Source organism: Telmatherina bonti (genome assembly GCF_933228915.1).
Source record: "Telmatherina bonti genome assembly, chromosome: 4".
Classification (NCBI taxonomy): Eukaryota; Metazoa; Chordata; class Actinopteri; order Atheriniformes; family Telmatherinidae; genus Telmatherina; species Telmatherina bonti.
Genome location: NC_136622.1, coordinates 4852849 through 4873018, shown reverse-complemented (window position 1 = coordinate 4873018; position 20170 = coordinate 4852849). Strand labels below are relative to the sequence as shown.

At 45.6% G+C, this 20170-nt stretch overlaps 1 protein-coding gene across 1 annotated transcript in view; it reads right to left on the bottom strand.

Annotated features, from left to right (window-relative positions):
- Positions 1-13189, bottom strand: part of prkcz (protein kinase C, zeta) — a gene marked incomplete at both ends in the record, with an annotated part of 159732 nt that extends 146543 nt beyond the window's left edge. Inside the window, 3 exons of the mRNA XM_079239404.1 lie at positions 9724-9774; positions 10735-10824; positions 13072-13189. Of these exons, the coding sequence (XP_079095530.1) occupies positions 9724-9774; positions 10735-10824; positions 13072-13189 (259 nt within the window). The remainder of the gene's footprint in view (positions 1-9723; positions 9775-10734; positions 10825-13071) is intronic.
- Positions 13190-20170: the final 6981 nt, after the last annotated feature.

The window sequence follows — 20170 nt, the reverse complement described above, 5'->3', positions numbered from 1 at the left end:
ACAGTGCTAATTTAATGTGAATAGTTTGTCGCCTGTCTTACTGACGAGCTTGACACAGAGTGATCGCTGGATAACATGAATGAAATGATTTAGGACAGACTTTCTGACTTTGGACAGATAATGATCAGAGTGAATGCCGGATGATATTTCCATCATTAAAACCAATCAGGAAACGATGTGTGGACTTTTAAACAAAGTTTCTCGTCATCCTCTGAACACACACAAGCGGTCTGAGACACACTCCCTCGGAAACGATCTGTCGTATCACGACGTGAAGCATCATCTCACTTTACTGGGGAGGAATGATAACGGCTGCAGGTTCTGGTCAGAGCCGGTTCCCGGGGCAACGCAACCTCCACCTCGACCGTTCATTCCTGATAATGGACACCTGGCCGGGAATTATCCCTGACCCCGAGGATCCACTGAGCCTTCGCAGCATATCGCAGCAACACCAGTAAAAAGGACTGGTATTACCAGGTGCGTTTCTAAAGCATCCCAGAAGCTCCGCCGCTTTAGGCTTCTCTAAATCAGGTCAACTTTTGCTGCTTTGAAACCTCGTTAATCCAGAGCCGAGCGGATCGTTCAGACTGGAAACCAGCTGATGGAAACCAACATGGATCCGGTGGATTTTACCAGTAAAAGACTTCATGTCCACTTTGGATGCAGTTTACTCTGAAACATCAACATGTCTTCATCACCAGCGGCACCAAGGCTTCAGGCGTGAGACGGTTTCACTTAAATGACAGTGTGGAAAACACACATTTATCTTAACGCTGCGGCGGTTTGGAACCTGTTGTTTTCACGCCACACATCTCTGCTGTAAAGAAATAAAGAGCAGCACGTCGAACTGTTCATTTCTTATTTATCTGCTGGTTTATAGTTCTCTTTAAAGCAGTTTTAAAAGCATTTGAAGTTGGCCTACACCAGCCACGATGCACGATAACACAGTCCTCACATGAGCTGCGACAGCCGCCCTGAAACTCTGCAGGTGAAAGAAGTTGTCGGGCAGAAAGCTCGGTGCTCCTGCTCCACGGCGCTTCCACAACGCTTCTGCGTCCAGTCGATCCCCGGGGTTACGGAGTGAAATAAAACCCTGAACTGGGACAAAAACGCATGAAAGTCCTGATAATTGTTGGAATCGTAGCTCCCTGAATCGGCATAATATCGAACCGTGAGATGGCACACCTCCAGGTACGGAAACCTGGAAAAGCTTTTAGAAACTCTGCTGATCGTTTCATTTGGTTTTACTGCATCACTAAACCAATGTGTGAGATAGTTCTTTTAACCTCTGACTTTAGAGGTTAAAATGATTTATAGTTTGTAGGCCTGCAAGCATTAATAATCTGAAGCAACATAAAGCGGTCGGATAAAATTCCTCCCGTTTGATAAAGTTAAACAGAAATGATGACTTTACGTTGCTGCTGCTCCAAACAGCGAATCATTTAGCTTTGCACACAGTCTGTCTACATTTTAGCCTGCTAAAGTAAATAACTACACAGCAGTATATGTGAACATTTGTCCAACTCTAAGACCTACTAAAGCTTTTCTATTGTATCATGGTATGTAAACCTTACATACTGCTTCTATCTGACAGCACCAGCTACTGTTTATTTTCTCTGATGAGATAGCCATGAAAACATGGAGTAAAAATGAAAAACATCCTCCTCATTCTTTCCTCCCGCTTACAGCTCTGTGAGGAGTCCTCCTCTTTCCACTCCTACGTCAGCAGCAGGTAGACGAGGTTTCAGTACAAGCAGAGGCACCAGGAGGTGTTGCGACGGGATTTTACACGTCCACAAGGAAGAACACGCTAAGATTCACATACAGCAATGTGAATATGTACATGTGTGTTTCATCACCTCCATACAGAATGACAGTCAGCCTCTGCTCATCACACACACACACCCAGACTCCCGTTAACACACACACACACACACACACACACACACACACACACACACACACACACACACACACACACACACACACAAGCTGCTGAGTCGTGCTGTCACAGCAGATTGACGGCGAGGGAGTGCAGCAAGCATGAGTTTAGGAATGCAGCAGCTCACATGGACAACGGAGAAGAAAAAAAGCCGTAGTTTTACACGGAGCCGAGCAGGAACATGTCGGTCAACGCAGCAGCGGCGAACAGCCACAGGTCGAGCTTGCTGCGAGGTTTCACGGGTCGCGTGGTTCATAGCATCAGAGCTTCTCAGCCGCTGACGTATCGCAGCCTGAAAAAAGGCTCCTCAGTGATGCATCTCATTTTCCAACCCTAAAGGTCAGATTGTTCCCTTAAAGAGCAACTCTCAGGTTGTTTTCCATCTAATTTAATATTTTTATCAGCATTTACCGGATTAATCATCAGTATTTCCAGCAGAGCTCCTGTAATGTGTCACGTCGTGTCATCATGGTGACTCACTGCAGTCCAGCCTTCTGAGACACAGAGCTAGCCGGCCTGTCCGCGCTGAGCACATCTGACTGGTGGCTGCTCTGGTTCCCACTGGTGGCAGCTCTGGTTCCCACTGGTGGCAGCTCTGGTTCCCACTGGTGGCAGCTCTGGTTCCCACTGGTGGCTGCTTTGGTTCCCACTGGTGGCTGCTCTGGTTCCTACTGGTGGCTGCTCTGGTTCCCACTGGTGGCTGCTCTGGTTCCCACTGGTGGCTGCTCTGGTTCCTACTGGTGGCTGCTTTGGTTCCCACTGGTGGCTGCTCTGGTTCCTACTGGTGGCTGCTCTGGTTCCCACTGGTGGCTGCTCTGGTTCCCACTGGTGGCTGCTCTGGTTCCCACTGGTGGCTGCTCTGGTTCCCACTGGTGGCTGCTCTGGTTCCCACTGGTGGCTGCTCTGGTTCCCACTGGTGGCTGCTCTGGTTCCCACTGGTGGCTGCTCTGGTTCCTACTGGTGGCTGCTTTGGTTCCCACTGGTGGCTGCTCTGGTTCCTACTGGTGGCTGCTTTGGTTCCCACTGGTGGCTGCTTTGGTTCCCACTGGTGGCTGCTTTGGTTCCCACTGGTGGCGGCTCTGGTTCCTACTGGTGGCTGCTTTGGTTCCCACTGGTGGCTGCTCTGGTTCCTACTGGTGGCTGCTTTGGTTCCCACTGGTGGCTGCTCTGGTTCCTACTGGTGGCTGCTTTGGTTCCCACTGGTGGCTGCTTTGGTTCCCACTGGTGGCTGCTCTGGTTCCCACTGGTGGCTGCTTTGGTTCCCACTGGTGGCTGCTTTGGCTCCTACTGGTGGCTGCTCTGGTTCCCACTGGTGGCCGCTCTGGTTCCCACTGGTGGCTGCTTTGGTTCCCACTGGTGGCTGCTCTGGTTCCTACTGGTGGCTGCTTTGGTTCCCACTGGTGGCTGCTCTGGTTCCCACTGGTGGCTGCTTTGGTTCCCACTGGTGGCTGCTTTGGTTCCCACTGGTGGCAGCTTTGGTTCCCACTGGTGGCAGCTCTGGTTCCCACTGGTGGCTGCTCTGGTTCCCACTGGTGGCAGCTCTGGTTCCCACTCTGCAAGCTGCTGCTGGTACTGGTGTCGACGTACTGCTGGAAGCAGTACTGGAAGCAGGACGTGTGTTGTGTCATGGCTGCCAAGTGGTAGTTTTTATTCTTGTTCCTGGGAACCAGCAGATTAAAGGAAGATCCCAGCTGTTACCAGTCAGTCCCTAAAGCTCCAGATTAAACTGGAAACATCTGAAAAGTCGTGTGTACGAGGCCTTCATGCTAAACTCTGACATTAATCTGTACGAAACTGGCAGAGATGCTTTATTCTTCTGAGAAACACCACAGAAGAAGTCAAACAGGAAGTGGACGGTTTAAATTAAACTTTTCTGTTTTATTTTCAGAAAGTATTTATTTGTTGTATCTGATACCGCTGGCAGTAGTTCCCTCCACAAGGAGCTCATGTTTCTGCCAGCATTTATCTGTCCGTGTGTTCGCAGCCTCATGTCGAAACTCCTGGAAGGGTCCATGATGTGTTTCTGAGAACGGGTCTTGGTCTAACTTGGACTCCATTAAATGTTGCATAACACAGTATTTTTCTACCTTTTATGACCCAAAGAACACTTTTTTTTTTACACACTGAAAAATCACAAGACACACCACAAACCAAAATGTTTTTTTCTTTTTAAAAGTCCATATTATTAATATAAAGTCCACCGCGCCAAAGCCTCTTGAATAGAAATCAGAGAAACACAAGAAGGAATTTTATTATCTTTCACCAGGACCTGTTTGGATGAACACAGAGCTGCTTTTTAGACCAATTAGGTGAGATTGGATCATTTCTCAGGGCACACCTGATGATCTCTCACAGCATTCTAGTGTGCGACGGCACAGTGGTAGAAAAACACTGGCATAAGAAACCCTACATGGGATTTTGTTATGGTAACCGCTTCTTCGAGCTTTTATTTTGACATTACTCTTTGTACTGTGAAGGCTCTTATTTTGGCACACTTGTGAAAGTTCATCATCTTATCTTTTAAGCAGGAAACTGTAAAAACAGAGGGAATTTGCATGGTCTAAGTAATGGCTGTCGTACTGCAAGGCATCAGATCTCTGATAAGCCCAGCTGGAAATAGAACAAGGTTCTGTTCGGTTCTATTTATCATTGAGTTCTCTAACATGATCTGTTTATAAACTGCATTACTCTTGTAACGGCTGTGCCAAGATCACAACCTTAAGCTGTAAGAAATTAGGGATATTTTTATGTTAGCCTGGTGTTTGGAAGGGCCTTTGCATCGTCCTGTGTCAACATGTTGTGCTGGTGAATAGATGTTTGTCTGTTTAATGATTAAAACACTAAAGCTTCACTTATGCCAAAAGGAGCTCACATGTCTGTCCTGTAGCTCTTACGGTGTTTTCTGAACAACGGATCAACCTGAATAAAATAATCCTGAAAACATCAGTAAGTTGTCTGACTGGGCACGCTACATGTGGAGTGATCCGGATCAGCATCTGGATGCAGGAATGTTGTGAAGGATTCTTCTTCATTGTGAGATAGAAATATTTTTAGAATATCTGCATAAAACGCCACATTAAATCGTGAGAAAATCCAGGAGAAGTTCCCAACAGGTTTTCCAAGATATCAATGATAGATCTGGATCCTGATGGAGGTACCAGATCTACTTGGGTGGTTGGATCCGCTTGGGGCCCCGCGCTTGAGGGCGCTCTCGCAGTGATTCACTCGTCCATGGAATGCAGCAAACAAAACATTAATTTGGGATTTATGTATAATAACTGGTTAAACTGTAAATTAATACGGCAATTATTAACTAAACAGAAGTCGCCAACATTAACATTATGTCACTGTTTTTTGTTTTTTCTTAAATTGTGTAATTTTTTCAATTCCTTCTGAAGCACGGTCTTTCTGCTCTCGGGAGTTTTGGTCAGACTGTGGTAAGTTCCATTCGATCAGTAATGATGGATTTCTTTATGAACGTTGTCAGAATATCCAATGAACAGGAACTACAATCCCACTTAGCTGAAGAAATAATTCCTGAAGTTGTACGGACCAACCAGAATAGTTTACCCAACGTCCAACCAATCACATACCACGAATTCATTGGCAGGCCCAGGGCCCCGAACAAATCTGGTACCTACACCAGCAATATTCTGGATACTGCCATCCAGAACAGCAACAACATTCTAGATACTACCATCCAGAACAGGAACAACATTCTAGATACTACCATCCAAAACAGCAACATCATCCTGGATACTACCATCCAAAACAGCAACATCATCCTGGATACTACCATCCAAAACAGCAACATCATCCTGGATACTACCATCCAGAACAGGAACAACATTCTAGATACTACCATCCAGAACAGGAACAACATTCTAGATACTACCATCCAGAACAGGAACAACATTCTAGATACTACCATCCAGAACAGGAACAACATTCTAGATACTACCATCCAAAACAGCAACATCATCCTGGATACTATCATCCAGAACAGCAACAACATTCTGGATACTACCATCCAGAACAGGAACAACATTCTGGATACTACCATCCAGAACAGGAACAACATTCTAGATACTACCATCCAGAACAGGAACAACATTCTAGATACTACCATCCAGAACAGGAACAACATTCTAGATACTACCATCCAGAACAGGAACAACATTCTAGATACTACCATCCAGAACAGCAACAACATTCTAGATACTACCATCCAGAACAGGAACAACATTCTGGATACTACCATCCAGAACAGCAACAACATTCTAGATACTACCATCCAGAACAGGAACAACATTCTAGATACTACCATCCAAAACAGCATCATCATCCTGGATACTACCATCCAAAACAGCAACATCATCCTGGATACTACCATCCAGAACAGGAACAACATTCTAGATACTACCATCCAGAACAGGAACAACATTCTAGATACTACCATCCAGAACAGCAACAACATTCTAGATACTACCATCCAGAACAGCAACAACATTCTAGATACTACCATCCAGAACAGGAACAACATTCTAGATACTACCATCCAGAACAGGAACAACATTCTAGATACTACCATCCAGAACAGCAACAACATTCTAGATACTACCATCCAGAACAGCAACAACATTCTAGATACTACCATGCAGAACAGGAACAACATTCTGGATACTACCATCCAGAACAGCAACAACATTCTAGATACTACCATCCAGAACAGCAACAACATTCTAGATACTACCATGCAGAACAGGAACAACATTCTGGATACTACCATCCAGAACAGGAACAAGATCCTGGATACTACCATGCAGAACAGGAACAACGTTCTGGATACTACCATCCACAACAGGAATAAGATCCTGGATACCACCATCCAGAACAGGAACAAGCTCCTGGATACTACCATCCAGAACAGGAACAAGATCCTGGATACTACCATCCAGAACAGGAACAACATTCTGGATACTACCATCCAGAACAGGAATAACTTTTCATCACTACAAGAGAACAAACATGCAACAAACACCACAATGTAGCCGAGACACTGATTCATTATGAATAGACCTGGAATCTGATATTGGATCCACATAAGATGGATGTAGAACCAGAACATCGACTAGAAACGAGCTGCTTGCTGGAAGTCTGAACTCTCTCTGGGATTTTCGAGTTTATCTCAGGTCATAATGTCCCATGAACTGCCATGTAGATTTTCCTGCTCTCTGTTCTGCAGGACAAGGTACGAAAGTGAAGATGTACACGACCAGCCCGATTAACACCAATGTGATAAGTGCTGTGAGCGTGCATTACCGTGAGTAAGAACATTAAGCAAAAGAATTCATTATATATGATCCAATGCAAGGCTGCAGAGGTATCCCTGCTGCTGGGAAACATTAAACAAACATCTGTGGAAAATGGGATCTTTGCTTCTAGTTCACACCAAGCAGCAACTTCCAGCTAAAAGTGAAGCCTAGTCAGAAGTGCCAAAAACTGCAGTCCCCCCTCATCCACTAGGGGCTTCAAAACAGAACAAATCTCCAAAGCGTCAAGTAGAACCGCGGTTTTTTAGCCCATTATAGGTGTGATTTTGCTTTAGCCCGTTCACCTCTGTTAGCTGGTTAGCTCCTGTTAGCTCGGTTAGTTCTTAGCTACAGGCAGTTTGCTAGATGTCAATCATCCACCATGACGCTCACAGCCCCCCTCTCAGCTCCACCTCTTTGCCCATATATGAATTTTCCGGGTGAGACGACACACATGCCCCTGCCAAGATGGTGATGCTAGGAACCGCCCACCGAGCTTCAATTCAGCCCTTCAGAACCCTACGGGTGACGTCACAGAGGCTCCGCCCATCTCTTGTGTACATGATGATGATAGCAAACAATCAGGTGTTGAGAGACTGGACAAAAACTTTATTTAAATAGTATCTATTACTCCACTCCAGAATTTAATACTTCCTTTAACCCCCATATGAAGCTCACCACCGCAGAAAGCCCCATCAGAGAACCCAGTTAATACAGCAAGCCTTTGCTGGGCATCACGTCTTGTGGAAAATTTGCTATTTGCAAAAGAATATATCAAATCCTCTGATAAGAGTGCGGCCATGAAATTGGCTGAGCACCGCCGTGTCCCACAGAGCCCAAGGCCTGCAACATTCTGCCTCCTCCGAGTCATCTTAATGTGCAGCGTTAAAGGGATATTCTGCAACATGACAGCTGAATGCCTGCGCTGGATCTTAGTCCTGGTTCTGTTATAACTCCAGCTGTAGATCACTTCGAATAAACGTGATGAAAACATGTAAAAAGCTTAAAGTACTGTGACATGTTTAGGACCAGAGCTGTCTGTTAATGTGCTCAAAATGGACACGTTAAAATGGATGTTGTTAACACTTAAAGGGACATCATGAGAGAGGGACATGGTCCTCACTGGATAAACTGGACCGATATACATGGATCCACTTCATGACTTGGCGCTTTAACCAGCGGCAGCATGTTAATGACGTGCTTAATGTGTAACTGAACACTGAATAGCAGCAGTGTGTGTACTTTAGTTTGCTCTGTTCAGACACATCACTTGTCTGTTCTTATTGCTGTAACTGTATGAAAATAATCAACTGATAAATACATAAAATTACATTTTAATTTTAGATCTGCTCAGTTTCTTTTTCAACAGTTTTGAATAGAAAAGCAATTAAAAGCATTTTTCTAGACATTATAAGAGTTTATAACATTCATATCTGAGTCAGTTTGACTCAGTCACTAAAATAAATTTAAATAAAAAAATGTTTTTTAGGGCTAATATTGTTATGTGGTTAAAATGTGATTAATTGAGATGAATTAATTACAAAGCCTGTGATTAATTAGATGAATTTTTTAATCAAGTCCGATCCCGAGTATTAAACCTTTCAGCAGCAGGTCCATTATGTCTGGATGAGAGCTGATGATGAAGAGGATGATGAAGAGGAAAACATGCATGAGAACTACTCATCCATCGACAAGGCGCTCAGAACTTCAAGCTGCTTGTTGTGTCTGGATTCCAACAGATATCTGAGCAGATTTATGACGTATCTGCTGCTAAATGTTTCTGATATCACAGTGGTTCTGACAGGTCAGACTTTACTGGTTCTGGTTTCTGCACACTATAAACTTCTGAAATATCAACTACTGAAAGCTTTCTGAGTGCAACATGTATTAGAAGGTATTCACAGTACCAAGTAAGTATTTAGCAACGTATGTGCCGACACAGACAACAATAAAACAGCCGCTCTGGTCCACCTGCTCATACCAACACTCACTAAAGATTAGCTGCTATGTTCACACATAGTTCAGGAAGTTCAGGAAGCAACAGCACATATGTGTATACATGCACATATAACAGCAGCACAGATGTGTATACATGCACATATAACAACAGCACATATGTGTATACATGCACATATAACAGCAGCACAGATGTGTATACATGCACATATAACAACAGCACATATGTGTATACATGCACATATAACAGCAGCACAGATGTGTATACATGCACATATAACAACAGCACAGATGTGTATACATGCACATATAACAACAGCACAGATGTGTATACATGCACATATAACAACAGCACATATGTGTATACATGCACATATAACAACAGCACATATGTGTATACATGCACATATAACAACAGCACATATGTGTATACATGCACATATAACAACAGCACATATGCGCGTGCACGGACACGCTGGGCTCAGATAATGGCAGGAGAAGTGCTGCACTTACTGTCTTCTCCCGGGCAGGGCAAGCCAGGGCGCTCCGGGATGCTGGGGAAGACTGGAAAACAGCAAATTAAAAGTTAAAAAGATGACATCACCTAAAAGTACACTTTCTCATCACCTTAATCTGACTGAAACTGCAGACCGAAGGTCTGTTTATGCTGCATGCAGACAGACAGACAGACAGACGGACAGACGGACAGACACACAGACGGACCGACACGCAGACGGACCGACACGCAGACGGACCGACACGCAGACGGACCGACACGCAGACGGACCGACACGCAGACGGACCGACACGCAGACGGACAGACACGCAGACGGACCGACACGCAGACGGACCGACACGCAGACGGACCGACACGCAGACGGACAGACACGCAGACGGACAGACACGCAGACGGACCGACACGCAGACGGACAGACACGCAGACGGACCGACACGCAGACGGACAGACACGCAGACGGTCAGACGGACAGACACGCAGACGGACCGACACGCAGACGGACCGACACGCAGACGGACAGACACGCAGACGGTCAGACGGACAGACACGCAGACGGACAGACACGCAGACGGACCGACACGCAGACGGACCGACACGCAGACGGACCGACACGCAGACGGACAGACACGCAGACGGACAGACACGCAGACGGACCGACACGCAGACGGACAGACACGCAGACGGACAGACACGCAGACGGACCGACACGCAGACGGACCGACACGCAGACGGACCGACACGCAGACGGACCGACACGCAGACGGACCGACACGCAGACGGACCGACACGCAGACGGACCGACACGCAGACGGACCGACACGCAGACGGACCGACACGCAGACGGACAGACACGCAGACGGACCGACACGCAGACGGACAGACACGCAGACGGACCGACACGCAGACAGACGGCTGTACAGGTGTATCGCCACCCGTACAACCGAGACCCCAGAGACAAACACAGACTTGTAAGCATGTGTGACAGATGTGGTTTAGAGGAGACTCACCATGCAGCAGCAGTCCAGAACTCTTGGTTCGGTTGTAAATCCGAAACGCTTCCTCCAGCTCCATTTGAGACGAGATGGTGCAAGGATCCCCTGCAGACACACACATCACCATTCAGGACATGTGAGCCATGATGCACACTTATGTAAAACCTTCCTCTATTTTCAGCTTTAAAAACGGATCCACGACCACATTGTTTTGACCAACCACAGCTGATCTGGGTCCTGTTTATCCATTACATATCACAGACTTCTGACACGCAGTCAGTCATAGACAGCATGTGGGACGTTGGCTGCAGAAAGAGGCTGGCACGACACCGTCAATGTTTTCTGACAGAATTCCAGGTGTAAATTTAACCATGTTATTTCTCATATCTGGGAAACGCAGAAGGAATCTCAGAATTTCTCCAGATCAGATACGGAATATGATGAATTTATTCATATGGGGATCTGCTTTCTCACAACGTCTGAGCCAATGAACAAGAAAGGTGAGACGAGAGCAGAACATATTCTGTCTCCACCGCCGCTTCTTATTGTTTCCTCCCAAACGTTGCAGGTTTTCTATGTTTTTATTGTAGTGAAGCACTTTGCGACCTTGTGTCTATGAAAAGCTCTGTAAAAATAAAGTTTATCTTATCTGTATGACGCCGACTGCAGTGACGGGTTGAGGTCAGCGATGGCTAAAAGACCAACAGAAACACCAAAGATGTCCAAGAAATGAATACATCCTGCCCTCAGTGGCTCCAGACAAAATGAAAAAAGCTGCTCATTTTGGGTGAAGCGTTAAAAACAAGGAGGAGCGTTGGTGGAAAACCAGAGCAGCTTCCATCAGACTCAGCCAGCCCGAATGTTTGAGACGGAGCTGAAAGCCGTTCTGGTTCTGCAGGAGAAAATACCAGCCTCTGTCCACAAACCAGCAGGAGAGACGCTCGTCTCTTAACAGTAAGGAAAGGTTTCTACTTCATGGTTCTAAGCTCAACTAGTGGACCACATACACCTCAGTCCCGCCTGGCGCAGGTTCAAATCCCAACCTGGTCCCCCCCCATGTCTCTGACCCCCTGTCCTGTCCAGCAGCTGGATCATAAAGACCTCTACAGCAAAACAATAAGAGCATCTTTAAGAAAAAGACATTTCCTATTGAACTTAACCCACCATTAGAGCTGGTTACCACCCCTCATTTCTTATATTGATTGAAGTCACAACAGCTCGATTGGATTTGATTAAATTTTATTCAATATCAATTTATTCAACTTATTGGCTGCTAATGCGAGAACATTGCATTAGCTGCTAATAAGGGACCTCAGGGTGTCATTGTTAGCTACTAATGTGGGACACCACTACCTTATCATTAGCATTTAATGTAAAAGTCCACAGTCTTAGCATTAGCTGCTAATGCTAGGAGCTACAGTCTTACAGCTTTTATCAGAGCATACGGTCTTAGCTATAACTGCTAAAGTGAGAGCCTGCGGTCTTAGCTATAACTGCTAATGTGAGAGCCTGCGGTCTTAGCTATAACTGCTAATGTGAGAGCCTGCGGTCTTAGCTATAACTGCTAATGTGAGAGCCTGCGGTCTTAGCTATAACTGCTAATGTGAGAGCCTGCGGTCTTAGCTATAACTGCTAATGTGAGAGCCTGCGGTCTTAGCTATAACTGCTAATGTGAGAGCCTGCGGTCTTAGCTATAACTGCTAATGAGAGAGCCAACAGTCTTAGCGCTAACTGCTATAATAGGAGCATACGGTCTCAGCCAGAACTGCTGATGTGAGAAGCTTAGAGTTAGTTGCTAATGAGAGAGCAAATATTATTATAAATTTAAGCACTAGTATTTAGCAGAAGAGAGGACCAGACCGGCGTGAAGAAGAAAGCTCTGTTTCCTCCACCTGCCAGTTAAACATGGAGACCAAACTATGGCTGTTTTGGGTTTTTATTGTGTCTTATGCAAGTATACTGCAGAAATCCACTGCAACAATGGACGCAGTATGAACACCAGACGAGGCAGAGGACCCTTAACACCATCGCTATGGATTTACCCACAATGCAACGCTATGCCACATGAAGGAAGAGACTTGGTTTGTAGTCCGCTTCCTGTATTTGGCCCGCTTGGAACGGGTCGAGACCTGCAGGACCCAGTCCACTTCTTTGGTCCGAATCAGAATTCATTTGGCACGTTCACATTTCTTCAAACGAAGCGACTTTCCGAGCAAACAGACTCGGATTCGGATCAAAACAGCTGACGTGAACATGTCCAGGCATCTTTCTGCAACATCAACACTGACTAATAGAAACAATGCAGTAAGATGGTTTCTGTGTGCAGTAAGAGCTCAGTTGTCTCTGGTTCACCTTCATCATCAATCCACTTCAGTGTGATGGGCTGCTGCTTGGCAACGCTGCACATTGTTTTCACCTCCTCACACAGCTCCACGAAGGTCACGGTGGCAGCCAGGTCAGTGATCAACATGTCCCTGAAAGCACACAAAAAGTCATGAATGAGTCACTCTGTGTCACTACAACAGAGATCGTAGAGATGAAGTCGACAAAAACCACACGGTTTCATTCAACCCTTTCCCCGTGGTCTGATGGGTGACACAGACCAGGACACTTAACGCTGTTCATTCAGCTGTTAGCTAACAAGGTGTTTACAGGACGGAGACGTGTTAACAGGATCTTCCTTCTGTTGGTTCAGGACTCTGTGGTGAGCTCAAGGTAACTGTCTCACTAACATTAGGTACCACAGAGAATAAATATTCTCATCAGGGAGCTGAGAAACAACTTAAAACATGAGATTTCCCAACAGGAAAGATCGTGTGAAAGATATGAACAAGTTGCAGTTTGGAACGTGAAACATTCTAACTGGAATATTCCCATTATGACACCAGTTTCATGCTGCACTGCAACCTGCTGAAGCCACTCCTCGTTTATCTTTATGTCACTTTAAAGCAAACAGAGCGTCTCGTAAACTCTGCGGTGCTGTTGAGAAATACTTCTCCGGCTTTCTGAAGGTACGTTTTTATGTGGGAAGAATGGTTAAAAAAAGAAAAAGCAGCTAAAGTTAAAGACCAACTACAGTAGTAGTTGGGGTGGGACTTGATTTGAAAAAAATCTTACGGGCTTTGTAATTGATTAATCTCGATTATTGCATAACAAATATCTGCCACCATAAAACCCATTTTAATGCATTATGTGATGCAGTCACACTAAAACCCATGTAGACGCCACAGTAACGTAAAGTCAGACTGATGTCTGCAGAAATGCATTTAGTTGCATTTCCATTCAAACCAGCAGAAAAAACAGAATATATTCCTGACCAAAACTGTACAGATCTAAACTAAAAATGTCATTCAACAGCTCCAGTCTCCAGCACGTTACATTACTTTAACATGTTTCCATAGAAACTCTTCATCACCAGACGTCACCATGTGACAGTAAACAGACTGTCAGCTTCAGTCTGGTCCTGCAGCAGCAGGGATCACCTCCTGCTCTGCCTGCAGCTTCAAGCTGGATGCTGCTCATTCTACTGACAACATGCAGGCTGGATATCTTTCAGGTTCTTCTTCCCCTTTAGGCTTCAAGCTGGATGCTGCTTATTCTACTCACAACATGCAGGCTGGATATCTTTCAGGTTCTTCTTCCCCTTTAGGCTTTAAGCTGGATGCTGCTTATTCTACTCACAACATGCAGGCTGGATATCTTTCAGGTTCTTCTTCGCCTTTAGGCTTTAAGCTGGATGCTGCTTATTCTACTCACAACATGCAGGCTGGATATCTTTCAGGTTCTTCTTCGCCTTCAGGCTTTAAGCTGGATGCTGCTCATTCTACTCACAACATGCAGGCTGGATATCTTTCAGGTTCTTCTTCGCCTTTAGGCTTTAAGCTGGATGCTGCTTATTCTACTGACAACATGCAGGCTGGATATCTTTCAGGTTCTTCTTCCCCTTTAGGCTTTAAGCTGGATGCTGCTCATTCTACTGACAACATGCAGGCTGGATATCTTTCAGGTTCTTCTTCGCCTTTAGGCTTTAAGCTGGATGCTGCTCATTCTACTCACAACATGCAGGCTGGATATCTTTCAGGTTCTTCTTCGCCTTCAGGCTTTAAGCTGGATGCTGCTCATTCTACTCACAACATGCAGGCTGGATATCTTTCAGGTTCTTCTTCGCCTTTAGGCTTTAAGCTGGATGCTGCAAGCTTCAGGTATTTTCTTCTGGATCGGGGTGGAGCTTCAGCAGAGAGAAAACTATACCTGCTTTCATGTTACTCACCAAAAACAGTCCAATATCACAAGAAGAAATTACTAAACTTTATAGTTATTTTTCCTGAAATAGAGTCTGAAACACCACTAAATATAGTGCTGAAGTTTAGACATCAGCAGAAGTCAACGGCATACATCGGTGTTTTCTGTACAAGGAATTTGTGCACTGACTAACCTGCATGCTCTGCGTTTAGATCATTTTGCTGTAGGTCATGTTTTCTCTACAAACTCTCCTTTCTGCAAACCATGAAACATAAAAAAAACCCTAATTTAAATAAAGAGTCAGCAACACGTTTGCACCTGCCACCATTTACACATCCGTCGTAGTAAATCACCTGCAAACCGTTCGGCCACACACAGAACTCTGACTGCATATGCAGATCACTACATGCACATAAGATCCGGCCTTAAATCAGTAAATTTATTTTTAACATGTTAATTTTCTGTAACTATTTGTAAATAATGCATTAAAGCCCCACCACTTGCACTAATAAAAAATAAGTTATGCATTTTTCACATCCCATAAATATATTATTGACCACTCAGCCAAAGATTAGGAACGCCTGCACTGGGAGGATGATGGTGCTCAGACCACTGAGACCAGGGGTCTGCAGCCTCTTCAGCCTTCTCTGCACTGGCTCGAAAGGAAAGTCGTGTCATTCTTCATGGATAAATTTACGCTTGACAACTTTATTTATGTTGAGACATTAGCAAATAAATAAATGTTTAAAGAACGATACCTGAATGTACATAAAAGTACAGAATTAGAGAGGAGTGATGACATCCTTCTGAAATCTGAGCAGTTAAAAGCAGCAGACATCTCTAAACTCAGCTAACCCTGCAGGTATTCTGGCAGCATGAAGGCACGTTTCAGCTGACAACAGATATGCAGATGGACGGACAGTTTTGTGCGTCTCCTGCGTTGGTTATGTACATAGATTTAAAGCAATTTAGCTTTCAGTCACTTGATGCAGAAGACGGAGCGATACCGCCAGAAATCACTGGGGGCAGTGTTGAGTTGTCCAGCTGTTATGAAGCCAAAGAAAGGCAAAAACCAAAGAAGAGGAACAGACTCAGAAAGAGGTAAGGTAAGAGACGAAGGGGGAGTGCGGCGCCGTAGGTCAACGTTTAAAACGGTTTCTGTACGTAGGAAGCAGAAGTGGATGTAAGACACGGTGAGGTGTTGGGCTGCAATGATTTGTCAACGTCGTCGACAAAAATCGACAACGTCGTCAACAATGAATTCCATTGGCAACTATTGTCGCCAGACGTGTTTTTCCAACGGAGTGAGGCATCTCTCTTAATCATAATCTCTGCAGAGTCGCAGGCGTGTGGAATGGTGTCTCCGCTGGGCGGTAATGTACGCAGAAATGGTGGCGTCCACAACGACGTACCAAAATGTCTCAAGTTTGGGAACATTTAAGTCTGGATAAGGAAACTAAAGGATCTCCTGCAGGTTTGCAAAGCAGACCTCGCTCATCATGGCAGCACGTCGGTGATGCAGGAGCGTTTAAAGAGGAAGCACGTCGGGCGTTTCAATGAAACGGAGTGTGACTCGCATCGGGAAGATTACCTTCTACGCCAACTAGCAGACGGAGACGTCACAAATAAAACGTTTTGACTGACTAAAGTATTTTACACTAAATGCATGCAGTCTGAAGACGAGAGCCACCATGGAGCCTTTCTGCAGAGGAAGCAGACCCTGCAACGGGCAACCGGCCTCACAGAGCCAGTCTGGAGATGCTGATCTGCGATATGAAGTCGCTCATTTCATTCAGTTTATCTGGAAAACTCTGAATTCTTTATTTTCATCTGTAAATGTCATTAAAACCCTCAGATTTCAGACTGTTGGGATTGTAAAGTTCTCTTGCTAAACTGTGAAGCTGACCACTGAATGTGCTTCACGCTCTTTGTTGTATTTACTGTTTTACTGCTGCTAACGGCCTGATTAGCTGACTAATCCTCGAATAGTCGGTGACTAGTCGACTATTAAAGTAGTCGTTAGTTACAGCTCTAGTAAGATGCAGCATTTCACAAATGGAGAATTCCCGAAAGAATTATTCATTAAAAAATGAGAAACTAAGTGAAATAGTTAGAGATAAGTTTCACCATTAAAATGACAACAGACGAACTGAGCTCCAGCAGAGTCGACCGTGATGAGTCGAGCGATGAAGACGATGCTGAGCAGAAACATGTCGACACATGAACTCTGATGAGGCACAGCTTCAGTGTTTTCTATTGTAATGACACATGAAAAGCAGTAAAATGTTGACAGTTTTGTTATTTTTCAGGGTCATATCAGCTTTGTGGCTCTGAACTGTGTTCATTTAGTGGGACAGGTGGTGAAAATGTCTCATTAGGAACCTGATTTAGTCCCATTCAGGCTTCCTGCAGGAGGGTTTCTACATGTACACAGCTAACTTCTCACTCTTCTTCCTCAGAGGATGAACTCAGCACCTGGAAGTACGACACCGTTTGTGTCCACGGCTCCGTCCACCACGGCAAAGCTAAACACAGGAGACTGCTCCGCTCTAAGGAGGCGTAAATGCCTGAAAGACGTGTTGACTCCGACAATCCTCCAGTTCTGACTTTGGCCTCACCTGAATACCGAGGTTGTGAAACATAAACTTACAGTCTGTTGTTGATACCAAAGGTCAGAAAGGATTTATTTACTACCTCTGTTGCTGACTTCAAACAGGAAACAGTGGATTTAATACTCCCTGACCTCCACCCCCCCACACAGCGTTTTAAATCAGGGCGGGCATTCTTAGTTTCACCCTGAACGGCGAGCTGGCCGTGAAGCTGGCCGTGTGTCTGACAGGTTTCTGGGCGTGTGCAGTCCGTTGGACTCTGACAATGTGGAGCAGAGACAGCTTGTCTCTCTGCAGGCCTTCCACCAGTCAACACCCACATGAGAGGAGGAGGAGTGGAGTCGGAGAGGAAAACACACAGCTTTACTTCTGCCAGCATCACCTCACACTGCTCAGCTTTGCCACGCTGAAATATTCTGCACCATGACCCCACCCCGAGGAGGACTCCCCGCATCCTTATGTCCTCTTCAGGCTAATATCACTGTCTTCCATCATCAGGATGGATGTCACAGCTTGTTTACAATCACTGACCCTGGAAATATACCCTCAAGACCCGGTGGACATTTTCCTCCATCGCCAGTTACGTGAATAATTCAGTCTCTTTTCAAGGAGCTCAGCTCGCCGCCACCTGATGCAGAAAACGGAGCAACGCCACCAGAAACCAGCGGGCAGTGTTGAGTTGTTTAGCTGACATGAAACCAACAAACCAGAGAAGAAGAGGAACAGGAAGACCACGTTTCAGAAAAACAAAGAGCCAGAAGAGGTCTAGAAGAGTGATTTTAGTTTTTCATTCTGTTCATTTACAGGGTTTACAGGAATTTTAATGTGATAAGAAGAAGAATAACTCCCATCTGACGTTGCCACACCAAAACAAACAATGGATTCTGGCACCTCAGCTTGGATCTGCAACACCGAGGAGACCATGTCGGCACACAGAGTTTCCCTCGGGCGAAGAGGTTCAGGATTTCAGACACACTGCAAACTCCATCACATCGTAGAGCAAAAGAACATTACCGTGTAGCCGCTACAATACCGACACAAACATGATCAAAGCGCCGATACCTCTACAGAACGACTAATCAGTCAGGTTGTATGCTGAGGTGCGTATCAGAGCTCATCGTCATGATTCAACGCCTGTCATGGTATCAGGAGGAAGAGGAACATCCTTCCGTCATGCTGCTTCCTTTTGTTTTTGTTTCTCCTGTCTTGGTTCTGGTGAAAATAGTTCCTGCATTTTAGTAAAAGACAGTTCAACATATTTTCCAGATAGACGGGGTACTAAGCCTCTCTCGCTGATCTCCTCCTCCGCCGTCTCAATCCCAACGCTTCCAATTCCACATTTGTGCTTTTTGTCCCTTTCCGGCAGCAGTAGTTTCAAGATGGCAGACAGTGATGGTGCTTACCAAGCGGATAACCCTTCATACGTAGAAACAAGCCTAAAATTCTCGGCTTAGTGGAGGTCTTACTACACCAACGCTAACATGTAAAAATGCTGTTATCAGAAAATCATAAATCTTAGAAAACGTTCGATCTACTGAAGACAAACTAATCAAAGCTCCACCTGTTGATCATCAATACAAGTTATTACCAAAACCTCCATCAGCTACAGACAGAATCTGTTTAACTAGTCTGATCAATGCGATGCCAAAGCAACGCATGCAGTCCTATCAGCTACAAGGTCGGCAACACCTTTACAGTGTTTATACATCAGTACAAAGCGTGGTTGTTCTAACTAGAGGCCTGATCAGCCGTACAGGAGCTGAGTCTCAGGACAGGGCTGCATATATTCCTCATAAACCAGAGGAGGGTCATGTGTAAAACTGGTAGGATTAACTTTAATCTATCCAGGCGACATCCCCTCCTGCCCCGCACACACACTCTCCTTTAAAAGTAGACGTAGGACTTATCAGGTCCAGCTGAGAGTTTCTGAACACATCAGGCAGGCAAACATCTCAGGCTTTTACAGAAACATGCCAGCAACCAGTTCAGACTCCGTGTGTCCATCATTCATCATCTGGCGTATCAAGCCGTCACTTATTAAATACTTTTAAACTGTACCAAACATTTTCCCTCTGTTATTTTCAGCTACGTGGTCCTCTTCAGTTCCAAGTGGAGTACTAAACCTGAAATGCAAGCTTTACTTTCAGTTTTCCTTCCTTAGGACCTTTTCTGATCCCTAAACACTAAAACACCTGAGTCAGCATGAAGCAAAGCCGCTTTAGTCTGCAAAGTACACGACCCATAGGATCCTTCATATCATTAATTCACTGGCAGAGGACCAGGCAGAGGACCAGGCAGAGGACCAGGTGGAGGACCAGGCGGAGGACCAGGTGGAGGACCAGGCAGAGGACCAGGCAGAGGACCAGGTGGAGGACCAGGCAGAGGACCAGGCGGAGGACCAGGCGGAGGACCAGGCGGAGGACCAGGCAGAGGACCAGGCAGAGGACCAGGCAGAGGACCAGGCAGAGGACCAGGCGGAGGACCAGGCGGAGGACCAGGTGGAGGACCAGGCAGAGGACCAGGCAGAGGACCAGGCGGAGGACCAGGCAGAGGACCAGATAGAGGACCAGGCGGAGGACCAGGCGGAGGACCAGACAGAG